The 17294-nt window shown below is 39.6% G+C and overlaps 1 protein-coding gene across 1 annotated transcript; it reads left to right on the plus strand.

Moving 5' to 3' along the window:
* The first annotated feature begins 2979 nt into the window (after positions 1-2979).
* Positions 2980-16061, plus strand: CRLS1 (cardiolipin synthase 1). The gene is made up of 7 exons (XM_032213775.1): positions 2980-3618; positions 5921-6058; positions 6893-7022; positions 8397-8482; positions 10457-10525; positions 12469-12560; positions 13878-16061. The coding sequence occupies exons 1-7, from the start codon at positions 3181-3183 to the stop codon at positions 13963-13965; spliced, it is 1041 nt and encodes a 346-aa protein (XP_032069666.1). The 5' UTR covers positions 2980-3180; the 3' UTR covers positions 13966-16061.
* The last annotated feature ends 1233 nt before the right edge of the window (positions 16062-17294 follow it).

Consider the following 17294-nt stretch of genomic DNA (forward strand, 5'->3'; position numbering starts at 1 on the left):
GCCTCTGGAGGTAAGAGGTTACAAAGGGTGGGGGCAGAAAAGGCCCTCTTCCTAGATCCCGCTGGTTGAAATTTTTTAACCAATGGGCTTTGCAGCATATCTTCCCTGTCTTACCCGGGGGGGGGGGGGGGGGCAAACTGGTTGATGGTTTGTCAGTTAACGGTCTCATGCCATGAAGTACATTAAAAGGCATAACACCTTCAATTGGACCTGAAAGCAAACTGGCTCCAGTGCAACTTGTGTAGCAGAGGTGTTACATGCACTCTATAGGGGTGTCCGAAACTGCTCCAAATTTGGACACCCTTCCAGTCAGTACATTTAAACACATCCTTTGGCAGATACATTCGATAAAAAATCTTAATTGCTTTCGCAATGTTTTCCACTGTTCCTTGCAAAACTCTTGTAGTGCAAAATATTCTTAAGACTAAATAGCCTTTCAGATGTGTTATTTCATGTAGATGGTTGACGTGGTTATGTTTTGGACATATTTCTTGCTGAAATATTCAATGCCTTCTCAATTTCAATTTCTTTACTATTTACATTTGGGGCTGATGGGATAAGAAATTCAAAATAGCTGGATAGTGTCAAATTATCTAGTCTAAAATTTATCATTAAGGTTTTGGCAAGAAGGTGGAAAACAATATATGTAGCTGGCTTCATCTTTGTGATTTCCTGGCTAGGGCTACCAAAACTGGGCTTCAAAAATCAGGATACCAACCAGATGGCAACAGAAAGAATAACATAGATTGCTGCTTAGTTCTATTGGTTCTACACAACTACTGCTATGAGTTCTGTCCCACACCTCTAGTAATTACCATCACTCCATTACTGAGAACTTTCACTGGTCATCTACAAATATTGTATACTCCACTAACAAATTAAATAAATATATGTATAGCTAATTCTAGGGTAAACAATGAATGCCAGTATGGATATTCTGAATAAAGTTTTGATATTCTTCAAACAAAGCAACTTGGTCATTGGTAATTTTTAATGCATATTATTTTTAAAGACAAGGATAATAGGTCTGAAGGAAAGTCCAATCTTTTGGAGTCTATAGCAAGTAGTATCATTGAGTCAACTTTGGCTGCACTAGAACTGTTGGATGGGATACCAAGAAGAAATCCCAGCACTAGGCCAGACAATACAGTTGGAGAAATATCTGGAAAGAAGGGATTGGCACAGCAGATGCTGAGCTGGACTTGGTTTTTTTTTCTACCTTCACTTTTTGGGGAAAATGAGGGCTATGGTGGGCACAGCATTGATGCAGAGAGGTATATCAGTATGCCATATTACATGAGCAGAGTATTTGTTTTTTTATTGTTTTTTGAGATTTTGGAGGGCTTTGGAAATATTTTCAACTTTTTAAAAAACTGTAAAACTGTTAGAAATGATGCCACTGGTTTTTGATAATGTGATTTATTGAGAGCTACAAAATGGTATTCCATCCCCTAACTTTACATAGTTCCAGGACTCCCGCTTACACAACCCTGCTACATATTTTGCAGCAGTCAAGATTTTACACACACACACACACACACACACACAAACACACACACACACACAATGTATGTATGTATGTATATATGTATGCATGCATGCATGCATGCATTGTGTCTGGCTTAGCTGATAAAGGAGGAGAGCCTGTGGCTTAGTGGCTAATATAACTGCCTAATATGTAATACAGCCCAGGTTTGATTCCCAGTAAAATACTAAGTTATCTGTTTTGGACTTCTGTCAATTTATTTGATCTGTACTTCGCTATTTTTCTACCAGCTGTTAAAAACCAAATTGCCTAAATTAAACACACTCCATGAAGAACAGCAATTTAATTTGTGATTGTGTTTTTCCCCACTGCCAATCTTTAGCTACATGCTGGATCCTTCCTACTGATTCCGTAGGAAGTTAGGTACCGGTATTTTAAATCAAGACACCCTTTCCACCCACCCACATTTTCAGCTGTCACCACCTGGCTTACATACTGGCCTGCATATTCATGCAGTTTTATTAACGTCCTTTGGGATCAAACAAGTCCAACAACTTTATGAAGCACCCGTGTAGTTTTCTCAGCTTTGATGTTGATCTCTAAAAGCCAGGATTTTTTTTTGAATGTTCTCCCCTAAAATTAGTAAACAAAGTCTGATCCTGCTTAGGTATTTGAAGACCAGCCTGGGCCAGCTGTTTTCTTCACACGCTGTGCTTGCAAAAGGGGCTGCTCTACTTCTAATTTATTTTATTTTCTGTGCCTTCAAGTCAGTTGTTGACTCCTGGAAATTGCCTGACATAATCTCTGCAGGATTATTTTTTGGGGGTGGGAGGCAAGATTTCAGACTGGCTCAAAGTCATCCAATTTAAAAAGGCAAAATTGACTATTTTGATTAAACAAGAATACACACACTTTTGTTTCCACTGCTTCTGAACTTTGTGCTTGAAGTGAAAAAGAATGAAACTTTGATTTTATCAATTAGGCTGATGGATCCATATAGAAATGGCTAGTTCATATTATGAAAAAACAAAAAGTTGTGATTTGGTGTTAATGCTATATTTTACTGTAAGTCAGAAGTCGATGCTTTTTTTCCTTTCTAATCCTTCCTCACTCCCCCCTTTCTCCCCATTGTTTTCCTATTTTCTTTTGTATTTTGTATCTTATAACTCAATAAAAATGTTAATGAGGAAAAAAAGTCATCCAGCTATTTTTTTTTTTTTTGCCCAAGACAGAATTATGTAGCTCACGACCTCCCGATTTCTAGCCTGTTATATACATCAAACTGGTACAGCGGTGGTCCCGCTAACTGGTTCCCGGTTTAATTATAATGTGATGTTTTAAAAGAAAAGACTTATTCTCGTAGCTTCAGTTAGGCGTGGAATTTACAATTAGATTACTACACAGCCCGCAGGAACCTCCATCCGATCTTCGCCAGCAGCGCTGCTGTCTCTTTAATAAGCGGGGCGCCTCTTGCCGTAAAGTGCAGCGGGAGGCGTCGTAAAAAGCGCGTCAGGCTGCACCGTAAAAGGTAGAAGGTGCGCTGAAGCGCGCTTGAATGGAAGAGGGAGACGGCCAGCGGCGGGGGGAGAGCAGGAGGGGAGGGGCATGTTTCAATTCTGCCCCTCCTCCTCCTCTTCGTTGGTAGAAAGGTCTTTCCCCTGCCCCCCCCCCCAACCCCCTGCCCCAACCAAGCCATGCTGACCGCCGCTTGGTTGGTCAAAGGCAGCGCTTGGGGGTGGGGTCTTCTGCGGAGCGCGAGCCCAGGATGGTGCTTGCGGGCCACCGTAGCAGCCGCCGGCGCGAGGAGCCGAGGAGGAGGCGGCGGCGGCGGCGGCGAGCCTCGGGATGGCCCTCGAGCCGCGCTCGCGGCCTCTTCCAGCAGCCTCGCGGAGTGCCGCTCCCCGTCTTCCCCGGGCACGGGACGACGTCTGCTACTGCGCGTGCGCCCAGCCAGCCCTAAGCATCTTCTAGGCACTGCAGCTTGGGCGCCCCCTTTCGGTTGCTCCTCCGGCGGATCTGGGCAGCCTCACTGCTCGCGCGCCGGCTGCGGGGGAGCGCCTCGGCGCGCAGCGGAGTCCTCGGAACGACCCGATGCCGGCAAAGCAGAGCAGAGAAATGGATTCGCTGAACTGGTAGGAACGGGCAGGGGGCTCCTTTCTTTCCTTTCGTCTCCATTGACATGATGGCCCCTATTAAATGCAGGCTGTAGCGCTTGAGGGAGCGGGCTCATCACCCGATTGGCTGCGCCCCGGTAAAAGAATTCTTAAAAAGTTCTGCAAAGTGGACATCTCGCCTTGGCTTTGAGGCTGCCACGTGCAGGGGGAAATGATCCCGAGCGAATATTTGAAATCCAAAGCGATGCCTCCTGGAATCAGGCTGACCTCTGCAGTACTTTCGCTTTTTATGTGTTATCCCTAAAAGAGGGAAAGTGATTTCCCTTTCTGGAGCAGAACGTCCCCTGGCCTCTTCCCCTTTGATGTGCACCTTTAAACCCAATACTTTACTAGATGGGGTTGCCCACAGTGAAATTGTCCTCATGTAGTTTTGCTGGCTTGCCTCACTTTAATTTCCATCATGAGAAAGTCAGGGCTATATATAGGTAGGCTTCGACCTACAACCCCAAATGGAGCCCAATACGTACGTTGCTAAATGAGAATTTTGTTAAGTGAGTGTTGCCCCATTTTACAACCTTTCTTTTCATTTGTTAATCACTGCAGTTGTTAAAGTAGTAACACGGTTGTTAAGTGAGTCTGATTTCCCCATTGACTTTGCCGGTCAGAAGGTTGCAAAAGGGGATCACATGACCCCGGGACACTGCAACCGTCATAAATGTGAGTCGGTTGCCAAGCATCTGATTTTTAATTACGTGACCATGGGGATGCTGCAATAATTGTGAAGTGGCCGTAAGTCACTTTTTTCAGTGCCTGAAAAAACGGTCACTAGGCAAACTTTGTAAGGTAGTCCTCGACTTAATAAGAGTTCATTTAGTGACTGATGGCTGGAACTTTGAGGATCACTTGTAAATATCACTCATTCAGTGCCGTCATAAATTCAAAGAGTCACTGAACAAGTAATCGCTAAATGAAGATTGCCCATAACCTGATGTGCTCATACTTTAATGGCAAAGCATATAAATAGTGGCTTAAATAACACACATGAGCTAAAAATGGTTATGGCATAAGATGTATAATGTGGTCATACCTGTCCTCAATTACTAAAGCATCATTTACTGGTCTGCATGAATTGATGCGCTATTGTAAGGGAGCTATGGCTACATATCTTACAAGGCACTGTAACGTTTTGGAAACAAAGAAGAATTCTGGTATTTCACCTTAAGGTGGTGTCTCATCATCCAGAGACCATGCATTTATCTGAAAGAAACTCTGGGATCCCCCCCCCCCATTTACTTTTAAAACAAGTTGTCGTTGTTAGTTGCGAAGTCGTGTCCGACCCATCATGCCTCATGGACAACATTCCTCCATTTGTGTTGAAAAGTTAGAAAACCCACAAAACCTTCAGAGAAAGGATCTAGAGACAGCATGTTATAATTGTTGGGAAAATGGTCACACGAAAATTGTTATTTCAAGAAATCAGTGGTTGATTAAAAAAAGCAGTACTGCAAATGATTAGTCACAAAAATGTTAAATAAAGAGGTGTGCCGATGCAGATTGTTTTTTTTTTTAATCACAGTTAAGTTATATGGCAAAGTAGCTTGGGATTGTTGGTAACCTAAAAATTTAAGATTGGTGGACGCAGGTGTCTTCTTACCTACAGTATCATAAACTCAGAATTGATGTGGGTGGGGAAAACATGGTCTCTAGTCAGTATGTTAAAGCCGAAGGTTAGGAAGTCAAGGTCCTTTTAGAAGAAAAGAATCTCAGTGGAGGGTTTTTTGAAGTAGACATAACCATCCCAAGGAGATTTATGTGCTGCTTTGTTTTGACCATTTGAGAATTTCAGAGGAGTTGATATCTGTATAGCTATATCCTTTTATTAATCTGAAAATCAACCCATTTGCAGTTTAGTAGAAGAATTTTTACCTTGCCCTTTGATGTAAGAATCTCCAAAGAGATTTGCAACAGTGCAAAAAAAAAATTAACCTTTTTCAATTGGTCAATATCATGGACCATTTTTGTTGCTTATAGCGTTTCAGAGAGTAGGAAGTTGTGTTCTTCTGGCAATGATGGGGAAGTGAGTCTCCACAGCTCTTGAGAGCTGGGAACAACTGGTTATCAAAGCTGAGCCTTTTTTTGGGAAGTCACTTTGTAATTAAGAAAATTCTTAGATACATACCGGTACATTCCAGTGCAGCAGTTAAGCACATTAAACATACAGAATTTACCTCTTTTCTTCCATACTATCAAAGTACGTTAAATTCAAATTATTTATATTTGTTTTGTAATAATTTTTTCTATGCTTTTTTTTTGGTTCTAGTATGAAAACCCTTGGACTGTCCCTAATCTACTTTCAATGGCAAGGATTGGTTTGGCACCTATTTTGGGCTATTTGATTATTGAAGAAGATTTTAACATAGCACTGGGTGTGTTTGCCTTGGCTGGAATAACAGACCTGGTAATTCCTTTATATGTATATATTTTACAATGTTGTATGAAAATGAGACTTTTTTTTCTTTAAAAGTGAGTTCGGAAACATTTTCAAATTCAGATCATGAGTGCTTGAATATGATTTTATAATTAGCTAGTGCTAGTTGTATTTTCAGGTTGTCGTAAAAAATCCCAACAAAGAAGAACATAGACAAACCACAAGTAATAAATCCTACTCTTATGTTTCAGAGGTTTATTTCATGAGCAATTTGGAACATGAATAGCCAACATAGCAATGCAATTCCACAACAAAACTTACATTATTAAACCATTGCAATGGGCTCCAATGACACATAGCAGGTCCTACAAGGACTACTATTGGGCAAAGGACACCATTCTCAACTCAAGTCACATTTCTTATACTTTCTTTTTTTAACTGACATACATATTCCATAGTTTCACTTCCTTGTTCTTTCTTACATTCTTACTGACCGTCACTCTCTGCAAACACCCATGTACATTTGAAGCTCTCAGCTGTTCGTTACTTTCAGTTCCTCATTTCCCACCATCTCGTTCTTCCTGCTCTAAATATATTTGTACAAGTACATACTTTGCAGAAAATGCAGCATACAAGTCAGCACGTTAGAAATGTGTCTGGTACATTTTGCAATTATGTTAGTTTAAAACTGGTTCAGTGAGGCTGGCAAGCTCACTCCTAGCCTATTACCTGCAACTTTCCAATGGATATATTCCTTTTCTCACAAGGTGCTCTTGGAGAAAAAAAGATGGGATATAAATCTGACAAAAATGTAAATGTTCGGTTTCTTTCCCATTAGACTATTTGTCTAACTTGCATTTTCAGTTGGATGGCTTTATTGCACGAAACTGGGCCAACCAGAAATCTGCGTTGGGAAGTGCCTTGGATCCTCTGGCTGATAAAATCCTTATCAGTATCCTATATATTAGCCTGACATGTGCAAATCTTATTCCAGGTAAGCAAAGAAGCTGGCCTTTTAAGTGATTCTTCCTGTTGAATGATCTAAAAGTAATGAATTGTTAAATATTAGAAGCAAATCTCTTTCAGTTTATTGGCACAGTTCGATACCTCAGTATGTTGATACCATAGTTATAGTATTCAACCTTCATATAATAGTGTAAACAAATCTAATGGAAAAGTGCAATACACAGGGTGTACCAAAAATCAGGCCCATGGGCCAATTTTATTAATTTTGTTTTTCAGACAAAACCATATTTAGGGTTGCTCAAAAATCATGTGTAAAATGAGTAAGGAAGGGTTTGAAAGAAAACTGCATCCAATTTGAATATTTCATGTGATATATGTTATATAGTTAATTAACTGTAAGACCTTATTTTTGGTATATCCTGTATGTCCATGTTGTTCATTGAGCTAAATTTCCTGATTTTATTTTATTATATAAACTAAATTGCTGAACCTTTGAAGAGGTTAAACAACGCTGTAATTCTAAAGTGATGTTTGATACAGTCAGAAGTGATAGCATTTGCATCTGCCTTATATTGTCATTTATTGTGAGCTATATAATCTCCAATGAAGGCAGATTATGGTTAGAAAAACAATATCTAGAAAACAGCAACAGATCTTGTGTGTTTAATTCCCTATTACCCAGGCTGAGGTTATTCCCTTCTGGGGATAGAGAAAAAGCAGTTAAGTGCTGTAGGTGTATGCTGCTTTTGCCCAGGCCAAAACTAAATGCATTGTTCAGTTACAGCAACCACTGTAATTTATCTGTGTTGTGTTTGTGGTAATGAGTAGGTAAACAGTAGAATTAAATAACAGTGATTCAGACTAATTAGCCTTTTGCAGCAATCCATATAGACATACTGTGAACTGGAATTATTTTTATATGTAGTCTCAATATGCCAGCCAGTTTGGTGCAATGATTTAAGATTTAAGATTTAGTTTATTTGTATGCCGCTCTTCTCCGGGAGGGACTCAGGGCGGCGAACAACTCAAAAGGGGAAAAGGGGATACAAACACAATACACGTAATTAAAATACACAAGAGTCATACAGCCATACAAGTCGAGAGGGGAGGGGAACTCATCAACCCCAGGCCTGCCTGCACAGCCAGGTTTTGACGGCTTTCTGGAAGGCCTGGAGAGAGGTGAGGGTCCGAATCTCCGTGGGGATGGTTGACTAGACCATGAGTTGAAGTCCCAACTTAGGCACAGAGCCATTTGGTGATCTTTGGCCGCTTGCTCCTAGCCCTTGAAAGAAGGAAATGGCAAACTATTTCTGAAGAAGTTGCCAAGAAAACTGCAGGGACTACAAGAATCCAGAGTGAAATTTAGATATATTTAAGACGACTTTCACTATTTGTTTTTCAGTCCCTCTTACATCAATGATAATTCTAAGGGACATTACATTAATTGCTGCTGTTTTCTATGTTCGATACAGAACCCTTCCTCCACCGGTAAGTATCCTGCCATGTGTTAATACGCATTAGATAGGAAATCAAAGCAGTCCTAGAAGAAACAATATATGTAAAGCTTGTTCCCAAATGAAGGCTTGCTAAAATAGGACTTTTTCCCCCCCTCCACAGACAATAATAGCAACAATGTTTGTGTCTCAAAGAATTAGGGAATGAAAGGGATTCCCTTCCTTTCTTATTTGGTCTCTCTCTCTCTCTCTCTCTTGCTTTTTGTATTTCTGTCCAAGACAAATCTTTCTTTGACTGTTTCCAGAGGACAGCCTTCCTTATCTTCTGCCTTTCAGTTGGAACTGTGACTCCCAAATTCTCCTTGGGCCAGAAGTCTTGAACTGTGCGTGCTAATTTCCTTATAATATTTTCCCAGCCTCCCACTTGAGTGTTTACAAAATTATAAAAATACTCTGACCTTTCAGTGAAAATTAAAGATCATAATCTTTGTCCATCAGGATTTTCTTTGATCTCCACTATTCATTATTATACCTTGCTACGCTATACTTGTTGAATGACTCCAAGTTTCCTATTCATTTTCAAACTCTTGTTCAAGCTTCAAAATTTGCCAACTTCTCTACTCTTATGTCATCTTTTCACCATCTGTCTTCCTGTGACTTTTTCTTGCCCAGCATCTCATTCTCCGCTGCAGAAGAGGTCTTTCCCATTGAAATGACACCATTTCTGTTCCTGTTCCTAAACCTTTCTCTCAAAATGTCTGTTTGACCTCCTCCCCCACTTCCATGTTGCTCCTCAAAGCAGCCTTTCCAAAGAGCTTTTCCAGCTATCCTACTGAATTGAACCAAAATATTATTGAAACGATCACAGATCTTCTCCTGTAGGATTCCATATCTGTTCCATGGTTGCTTTAGTCCCATTTGTTTGCTTAATTTAATTTTTTATAAGCCATCTTCTCTCTAAAGCGGATGTAGATAGTCTAAGCCTAAGGCATAGGCAGCCTTCTATAACAGGAGTCTCCAGCCTTGGCAACTTTTAAGACTTGTGGACTTCAACTCCTGAAATTCCTCAGCCAGCTTTTGCTGACTGAGGAATTCTGGGAGTTGAAGTCCACAAGTCTTAAAGTTGCCAAGGCTGGAGACTCCTGTTCTATAACACCCAAGGATTGCACCATCCAAATTCAATGGCATAACTATCAGATAATCTTCCTGTTTATTTTGTTGCTGAAATAAAGAGCAGAGACTCTACTAAGTTCTGCTGGCTTCATACGTTCGTCTTGTACTTTAAAATTGGGTGTAGTGGTGAAGGCGCTGGCCTAAAAATCAAAAGACTGAATTCTAATCCCTCCATAGACATGGGAGACTTTTGCTCAGAACAAAACCACCTCACAGGGTTATTCTGGTGGGGAAAGTAGGAGGAGGAAGGAGTATTTGGTATTTGATCACCTTGACTTATTTATAAAAGAAGCTAATATAAAAATATTAAACATGCAGTGTCCTAAAACAGGTTAAATATTTGAGCCATTGTTCATTTTGACTATTTTTCCTGAAGCTGTGAAAACCCACCCTCCTTTTATACTCTGTTACCTATAGATTAAGTTAGATATATGCATGAAGAATTATGTGGTTAAAGATAAGCATGAAGATTTGGAATAAATATGCTATGTTGCTACCCTGTTTCCCTGAAAATAAGACCTCCCCAGATAATAAGCCCAGTCGGGGTTTTGAACGTATGCGCTTAAATAAGCCCTCCCCGAGAATATTGCAACATAGCAGCAGCCTTGAGGTGACCAGGCTCTCTGCCTCCTGCACCTCAAAAATAATAAGACCTCCCTGAAAATAAGGCCAAGCACTTATTTCGGGGGTCAAAAGAAAATAAGACCCTGTCGTTTTTTTGGGGAAACACTATAAAAAACCCTATCAGTTCAATTTTATCAGTTTGTAAATTTAGTAAAGGCTTTGTTTTCACCACGTTTGTTAAAAGCAAGATTATTATTTTTGTTTCTCACAGAAGACGTTAAGTAGATATTTCAATCCATGTTATGTCACTGCTCAGTTGAAGCCAACGTTCATCAGCAAGGTAAGAAGAACATTATGCCATGCTGTGTCCATTTGGCAAACTGAATATTGCTTTTCAACAGCATTTTTTTTGTATCTTGCAATTTGATTATCTTTCTTGACTTACCCAGGTAGTCCTCACTGAACAACCATTTGTTCAATGGCTTTTTGAAGTTGTTTGATGGCGCTGAAAAAAATGGACTTGCAATTGGGTCCTCGCACTTAAATCTGTCACAGTGTCCCTGCAGTCACACAATCAAAATTCAGGCATCTGGCAACTATCACATATTTATAATGGTTACAATATCCCACCTTTCCTCCACCCCACCCCATATCTATACCCTTTTGGCCACCCTGCTGGAAGGGTGGAAAGCAGATGGCAGTACAGGTAGTCCTCGACGTATAACAGTTCATTTAGTGACCATTCAAAGTTACAATGGTACTGAAAAATGTGACTTAAGACCGTTTTTCACAGTTATGACCTTTGCCCCATCCTTATGATCATATGGTCCAAATGTGGATGCTTGGCAACTGGTTCATATTTATGACGGTTGGAGTGTCCCAAGGTCATGTGATCACCTTTTGTGACCTAACAAAAAAGTCAATGGGGGAACAAGAATAACTTAATGGCTACTAACATCAACTGCAGTGATTCACTTAACCATTGTGGCAAGAAACGTCGTAAAATGAGGCAAAACTCATTTAACAAATTTCTCACTTAACAACAGAAATGTTGGGCTCCATTGTGGTCGTAAGTCGAGGACTACCTGTATACAATAGCCTCTTTATCTCACTTATACAGGTAGTCCTTGATTTACAACCATGCATTTAGTGGCAGTTCAAAGTTACAACATCACTAAGAAGGGTGACTAATGACCATTTTTCACACTTATAACCATTGCAGTCTCCCCATGGTCAGAATTTGGATGCTTGGCAACTGGTTCATATTTATGACGGTTGCAGTGTGTCCTGGGGTCATGGGATCACCTTTGGTGACCTTCTGTCAAGCAAAGTCAATGGAGAAGCCAGACTCACGTAACAGTCATGTTCTAAATTTAACAACTGCAGTGATTCATTTAACAATCCTGGCAAGAAAGATCACAAAGTGGTGCAAAATTCACTTAACAACTGTGTCGCTTAGCAACTGGGCTCAAGGACGAGGACTATCTATACTGCGCCGAGCAGCCAAAAGGACAGAGATGAGGGCAGGTGGGGGAAGTTCCTCAACCCGAACTCAGCGCTGTTCACACAAGGCAGGAAATAGGAATTGATCTCTTTTAGTTCAGTGATCTCCCGAAAACATCGCTTGCCTTGAAAAAATTGGGGCTGGGAAGGACTCAACCAGGATCAACTTCAATCTGGATGGGTCTTCACCTAATAACTATGTGGGATTTGCTTAATTATGGCAACCAAGATTGCCGAAACTACTGTTGTTAAGTGGTACAGTCACATGATATTTCACTTACTGACAGCTTTGCTAGCAATGGAGTTGCTAGTGCCAATTAAGGTTGTTAAGTGAGGATTACCTGTAATCCACTTCCCCAGACATATGTGGAGGACAGGGAATATGAACGAGGACAATAAAAAATGGATGACGTCCATAATGAGAGAAAATGTTGAAGTCCTTTGTTCGCTGAAAGAGAATGATGCCTGAATGGCAAAACAAATATATAAAGGAAGAGTGAATGGGCAAAGAGAAAGAAGAAGAAGAAAAAGTTATGGGTGGAATAAGTTGATCGGTGGGATCCTCAGAAAGGAAGAAAGGGAATGAGAAAGATGAATTTTGTTGTTGTAAATTAGATAAAGCTGTATTTTCTTTCCTGCATTACATGTTCAATATATTTGATTTACTCTTCCATTCTCCATTGCTGTGACTTACATTACACGGGCATGTACTGTGTGTAGTAGTACTTTTTCTGTGAAAATGCACAGTGTGACCTTAGTTTTGATCTAATCTATTACCAGGTGAATACCGTAGTACAGCTCATCTTAGTAGCAGCCTCTTTAGCTGCTCCAGTTTTCAATTATGTGGACAGTGTGTATCTTCAGACCTTATGGTATGTAACGTTATAATTTTTGTTATACTATTAGTGAGTGGAAAAACAGGCAATGTAAGGAGTATAGTGGGAGCTCAGGTAATTTTACTTATTGCATGCTGTTGAATACATGCCAGTTTTGTGAGATGGTTCATGAAAGCAAGAAGAAACATACAATAAAAATGGGAGCAAGCACAGTGATGGTCTATCTAAAAAACAGCTTTCACGCTATAAGCCCATAACACTTGATGGCTAATGCTTTAACTCTTCCCATGTTAGTATTGAGTCTAGGTTTACTGGATCCAGAGGTGATTTATTCCAAGGAAGATAGTTCCACCTGCTTCTTTGCTACTTCCTTTCCAATTCAGACACACTCACACTCACACACACACCCTTTTCTGCCTTGTGAATCAGCCAGGGTATGTTAGGTTCAGTTTGTTAGTGGCACAACCCATATACACAGTGGGGCCTCGGATCTCGAACGGCTCGGACCACGAACAATTCGGGTCCCGACCAAAAACTCCGCTAAATGTTGTACTCACATTACACACACATCTTCGGGTGCCAAATAAACCCAGCCGCGGCGATTTCCCCTGCTGCGGCCATTTCCCCTCCCATGCCATTTTGTTTGTATGCATGCATGCACAGTTTGTCTTGCTTCTGGTCACGACCAAATCGGGCGTCAACTGACGTCCTGGAATGGGTTACATTCGCCACCTGAGGTCCCGCTGTATTGGGGCCAAGTTTCCAGAAGCTTAAAAAAAAAATCACATTTTTAAAAACTTCACAAATAATAAAGGTCAGAAAACTCTGTGGATTCTTTAGTCAGTTTAAGACAGTAAAGGTGGAAATACATAATTTTTGCTCAACGATTTTAGAGTCAAATTAGATGGTGAAAAACTAAGCGGTAAACAGAATCACAACTCCAAGATATCTTTTCTAAGGTTGATTTCGATTAAAAAAAATGTCAGTATATATGGGATTACAACTCTAGCAACATAAAAACTGGATGATGTTCTTATAGAAAGAGTTTGTTTGATTTAAGGCAGAACTCACATTGCCTGGGCATTTATCTACCATATGGTATGATATGTTGATTTAAAAAAAAATCTTGGCTTACATAGGATTTCTTTGGAATGTCTAGGTATTTTACGTAGCCCAGCCTTATATATCAGATTTCAATTGTCGTAGCAAAAACAGTTCCACCTCAAGTAGGATTCTTCCTAGCTAAAATAGGTTTTTAAAAATTGTGTTGCAGTGATTTTTAGACTTAGCATTATCTCCATTTTTTTTATTTTTTGGGCTTGGAAACTAAAAGAATCATTTTTCTCCCTGAAGGTGCATCACAGCTTTCACAACAACGGCATCTGCATACAGTTACTACCATTATGGTCGAAAAACAGTTCAGGTTCTAAATGACAAATGAAGTTTTGCAGAATGACTGCTCTCCTCTCATTCAGGTTGTGTGGAGTTTATGCAGAGACTCTGAATGATACCTTTGCCTCAGTGAAAACTATGCCTTCACAACGTTAAAATGAAGTTTTGATCATGTAAATAAGCAGAACTTTCAGTGTATTATTATTTCAATCTATTACAAATAAAGATTATAATTTTTTACTGTATTGAACTTACATATATATATATAAAAGATAATTGTCTGATATTACTTGTTGATTGCTGTCCAGAAATTTGCACTTGGTGTGGGTCACTGTGCTGTTTCCTTTGGTGTATCCCAAATGAAACAGTTATGTGAAATAATTGATGCCAGCAGAATTTAGTTGAGTTTTACTGTATTTAAAATGCGGTATGATCGATGGTGCAACCTATTACTATAATAAATAAATGTAATCCAGCAGGCAGTAAATTCTATGGAATATAGGTACACTATGATCTTTATAACTCTTCATACACTTGTCTTCTGGTTTAAATATGGTTGCAAATAGCCCTTTTAAGATAAAACATGGGTTACTTCTTTCTTAGTCTAATATTGGGGCATACTCTATTTAGGAAAGAGCTGCTTTAACTGTTCCAGTGATGTGCTAACATAGTTTGTTAAACTGTTTTGAAAGATGACCAGTACGTAAAATAAATATACAAGTATGCAAATGCAAAACAGAGAATCAAAATAATTGATTTTCCAAGACAGCTTTGTAAGGGGCTGAGATCAAAATGTTCTCTGATTAGGGCCCGCAGAATAATTAATGTTGAAATAAGGGCAAAGCTTATGTGACAAACTTAGTCATCAGTTGTTCTATGAAACAGATGATTTGATTGTGGTTTCTTAGTTCTGCTTGTACTGTAAGCCTCTGGAGATTGTCCTGGCCTATTTTACAGGCTTTTTAATAAGGAATATAACAAAATGAGTACATCTATCATTTTGTAAAGATTTTCATAAGGCTAATAGGAGAAATGGACCTATCTATGGGCAATCTTTTGTCTCAATTCATCAAACTATTTTAAGACTGTAGAAAAGGTGAAACTGTAGGAAAGATGAAAGATTGATACAATCTATTTTAAGACTATAGCAACTTTTCTAATGCATTATTTGTCAGCGGAAGGGAAAATATGGCTTTGAATAAATGTAAACTATACCGCAGATTTCTTTGGAAAAGTTTTATGCAAGTACTAACATTTCTTATCAGTATGGTAAGCAGGTACCATTATCTGGGAGCTATCTTTTGCCATAATACCAGACAGCTAAGGAAGTGCGTATTAAAAATAAAACAAGGAAGGTCCTTCTTTGATCCGGCTGACATGAATAAGATGTTGAGATTTCTGTGAGAAAAAGTTTGCAAATGTGCATGTTAATGATTAAGAGCTGCAAATATCAAATGTGATATTTGCTAAAACATAGGAAGTTGGGACAAGAGTCTTAAGCTACTGTACATGTGATATTTTGCCCATTTGATTAAGTACAGGAATCAAAACAAAGGATAACAATTATGTATATTTAGCTCCAGTTTCCACAATAGCAGAATTTAGGCTATTTTTTTTTAAATGACCTATTTGAGATGTTACAGAATTGGATCAGACACACTTAAGTACATGCAAACAAATAATGTTTCATAGGTGATAAGCAATTACCTGAATATAAAAATACTTGCTAGGCTGAAAATGAATGTGAAAATATTGCGTTAAATAACTCAGTAGAAATGGTTTTACTTTAGAAATGAAGGGAAAGAGTTAAAATGGTAGGGATATTCTATGCATTATAGGATATTTTCAAAATACGTTTTATACATCTAAATTTTATAAAGTTTGTATGCTGAAAATATTTTTGATAGTTTATACAAAATCAGGCTGCTGCAATCTGAATGTATTGCAGCATATAACGTTTCCCCCCCCTATTTCGTTAAGACAAAATAGGCAATTTGCTACACAGCCACAGAATATGCTCTTTCAACCAGGTAAGCATAAATGTTGCCAATGCCAAAATGCAAGAAGTTTGAAAATGAACGGTATGCATGTTTGTCTGCAGTCATTGCCTTTGCACTTTCAAAATAAATCCTTTAAACAACTTCACTGCGTCTAATTCTGTTGTGTGAACCTTTTTCAAGCATGACAGGGGCTGGGGCTGCTCTAGTGTCCCTCATACTGTCATAATTGATGCAAAAGGTTTAGTTGATGAGTGATGTACAATGACCACATCACAGGAAGTCCATATCCATATTAAGCTGATAAGAGGATATTAATGTTTAAGGCTGTAAAAGGCTTTGTGCCCAACTCTCATGTTAAATGGCAGAAAGTGAAGAAGAACTAAAGAGCCTCTTGATGGGATGAAAAAGGAAAGTGCAAATGTTGGCTTGAAACTCAACATTAAGAAAACATGGCATCTGGCCCTCTCAATTCCTGGCAAATAGATGGGGAAGAAATGAAGGTAGTGATAGATTTTGTTTTCTTGGGCTCCAAGACTGCCGCAGATAATGGCTGCAGCCAAGAAATCAAAAGACGTTTGCTCCTGGGGAGGAAAGCTATGGCAAATCTAGACAGTATATTAAAAAGTAGAGACATTGCCCTGCCAACAAAAGTGTGGTAGTCAAGGTTCTGGTTTTCCCAGTTGTAATGTATGGCTGTGAAAGTTGGACCATAAGAAAGGCTGAGCGCCAAAGAATTGAGCCCTTTGAACTATGGTGCTAGAGAAGACTCCTGCGAGTCCCTTGGACAAGGTGATCAAACCGGTCAGTCCTAAAGGAGATCAACCATGACTGCTCTTTAGAAGGCCAGATCCTGAAGATGAAACTCAAATGCTTTGGCCACCTAATGAGAAGGAAGGACTCACTGGAGAAGAGCCTAATGCTGGGAAAGATTGAGGGCAAAAGAAGAAGTGGACGACAGAGAATGAGGTGGCTGGATGGAGTCACTGAAGCAGTAGGCGTGAGCCTGAATGGACTCCGGAGGATGGTAGAGGACAGGAAGGTCTGGAGGAACATTGTTCATGGAGTCACGATGGGTCGAACACGACTGCAACTAACAACAAGAACTCATGTTAAAATCTGCAGGAGAGGCCCTTTCTAAGATCTTTTATTTTTCAAAGGCTCCACTTCTTAAGAGACATCCTTGTCCTGTGCATTTAAAGTCGGTCTCTTTAGCCAGGCCTCTAAATAATAACAATACTTCTCTTGCATTTCTCATGCATAATTTACATCCATTTAACTGGCAATAAAACCATTTAGTCTTTGCCCTGGTTCCCAGGCCTTTTAGGGATGTAGTCCTTGGCATGCTTGGTCAAGAGAAAGTTGTGCAACCAGGTTTAAA

Source organism: Thamnophis elegans, chromosome 3 (assembly GCF_009769535.1).
Source record: "Thamnophis elegans isolate rThaEle1 chromosome 3, rThaEle1.pri, whole genome shotgun sequence".
Classification (NCBI taxonomy): Eukaryota; Metazoa; Chordata; class Lepidosauria; order Squamata; family Colubridae; genus Thamnophis; species Thamnophis elegans.

Bases quoted from the DNA above. Each gene is read 5' to 3' on its own strand.
- CRLS1 (XM_032213775.1), top strand. From the start codon at position 3,181: ATGCTGACCGCCGCTTGGTTGGTCAAAGGCAGCGCTTGGGGGTGGGGT. The intron at 3,619-5,920 runs GTAGGAACGGGC...TTTTGGTTCTAG, and splicing joins GAAATGGATTCGCTGAACTG to TATGAAAACCCTTGGACTGT. The intron at 8,483-10,456 runs GTAAGTATCCTG...TGTTTCTCACAG, and splicing joins ACAGAACCCTTCCTCCACCG to AAGACGTTAAGTAGATATTT.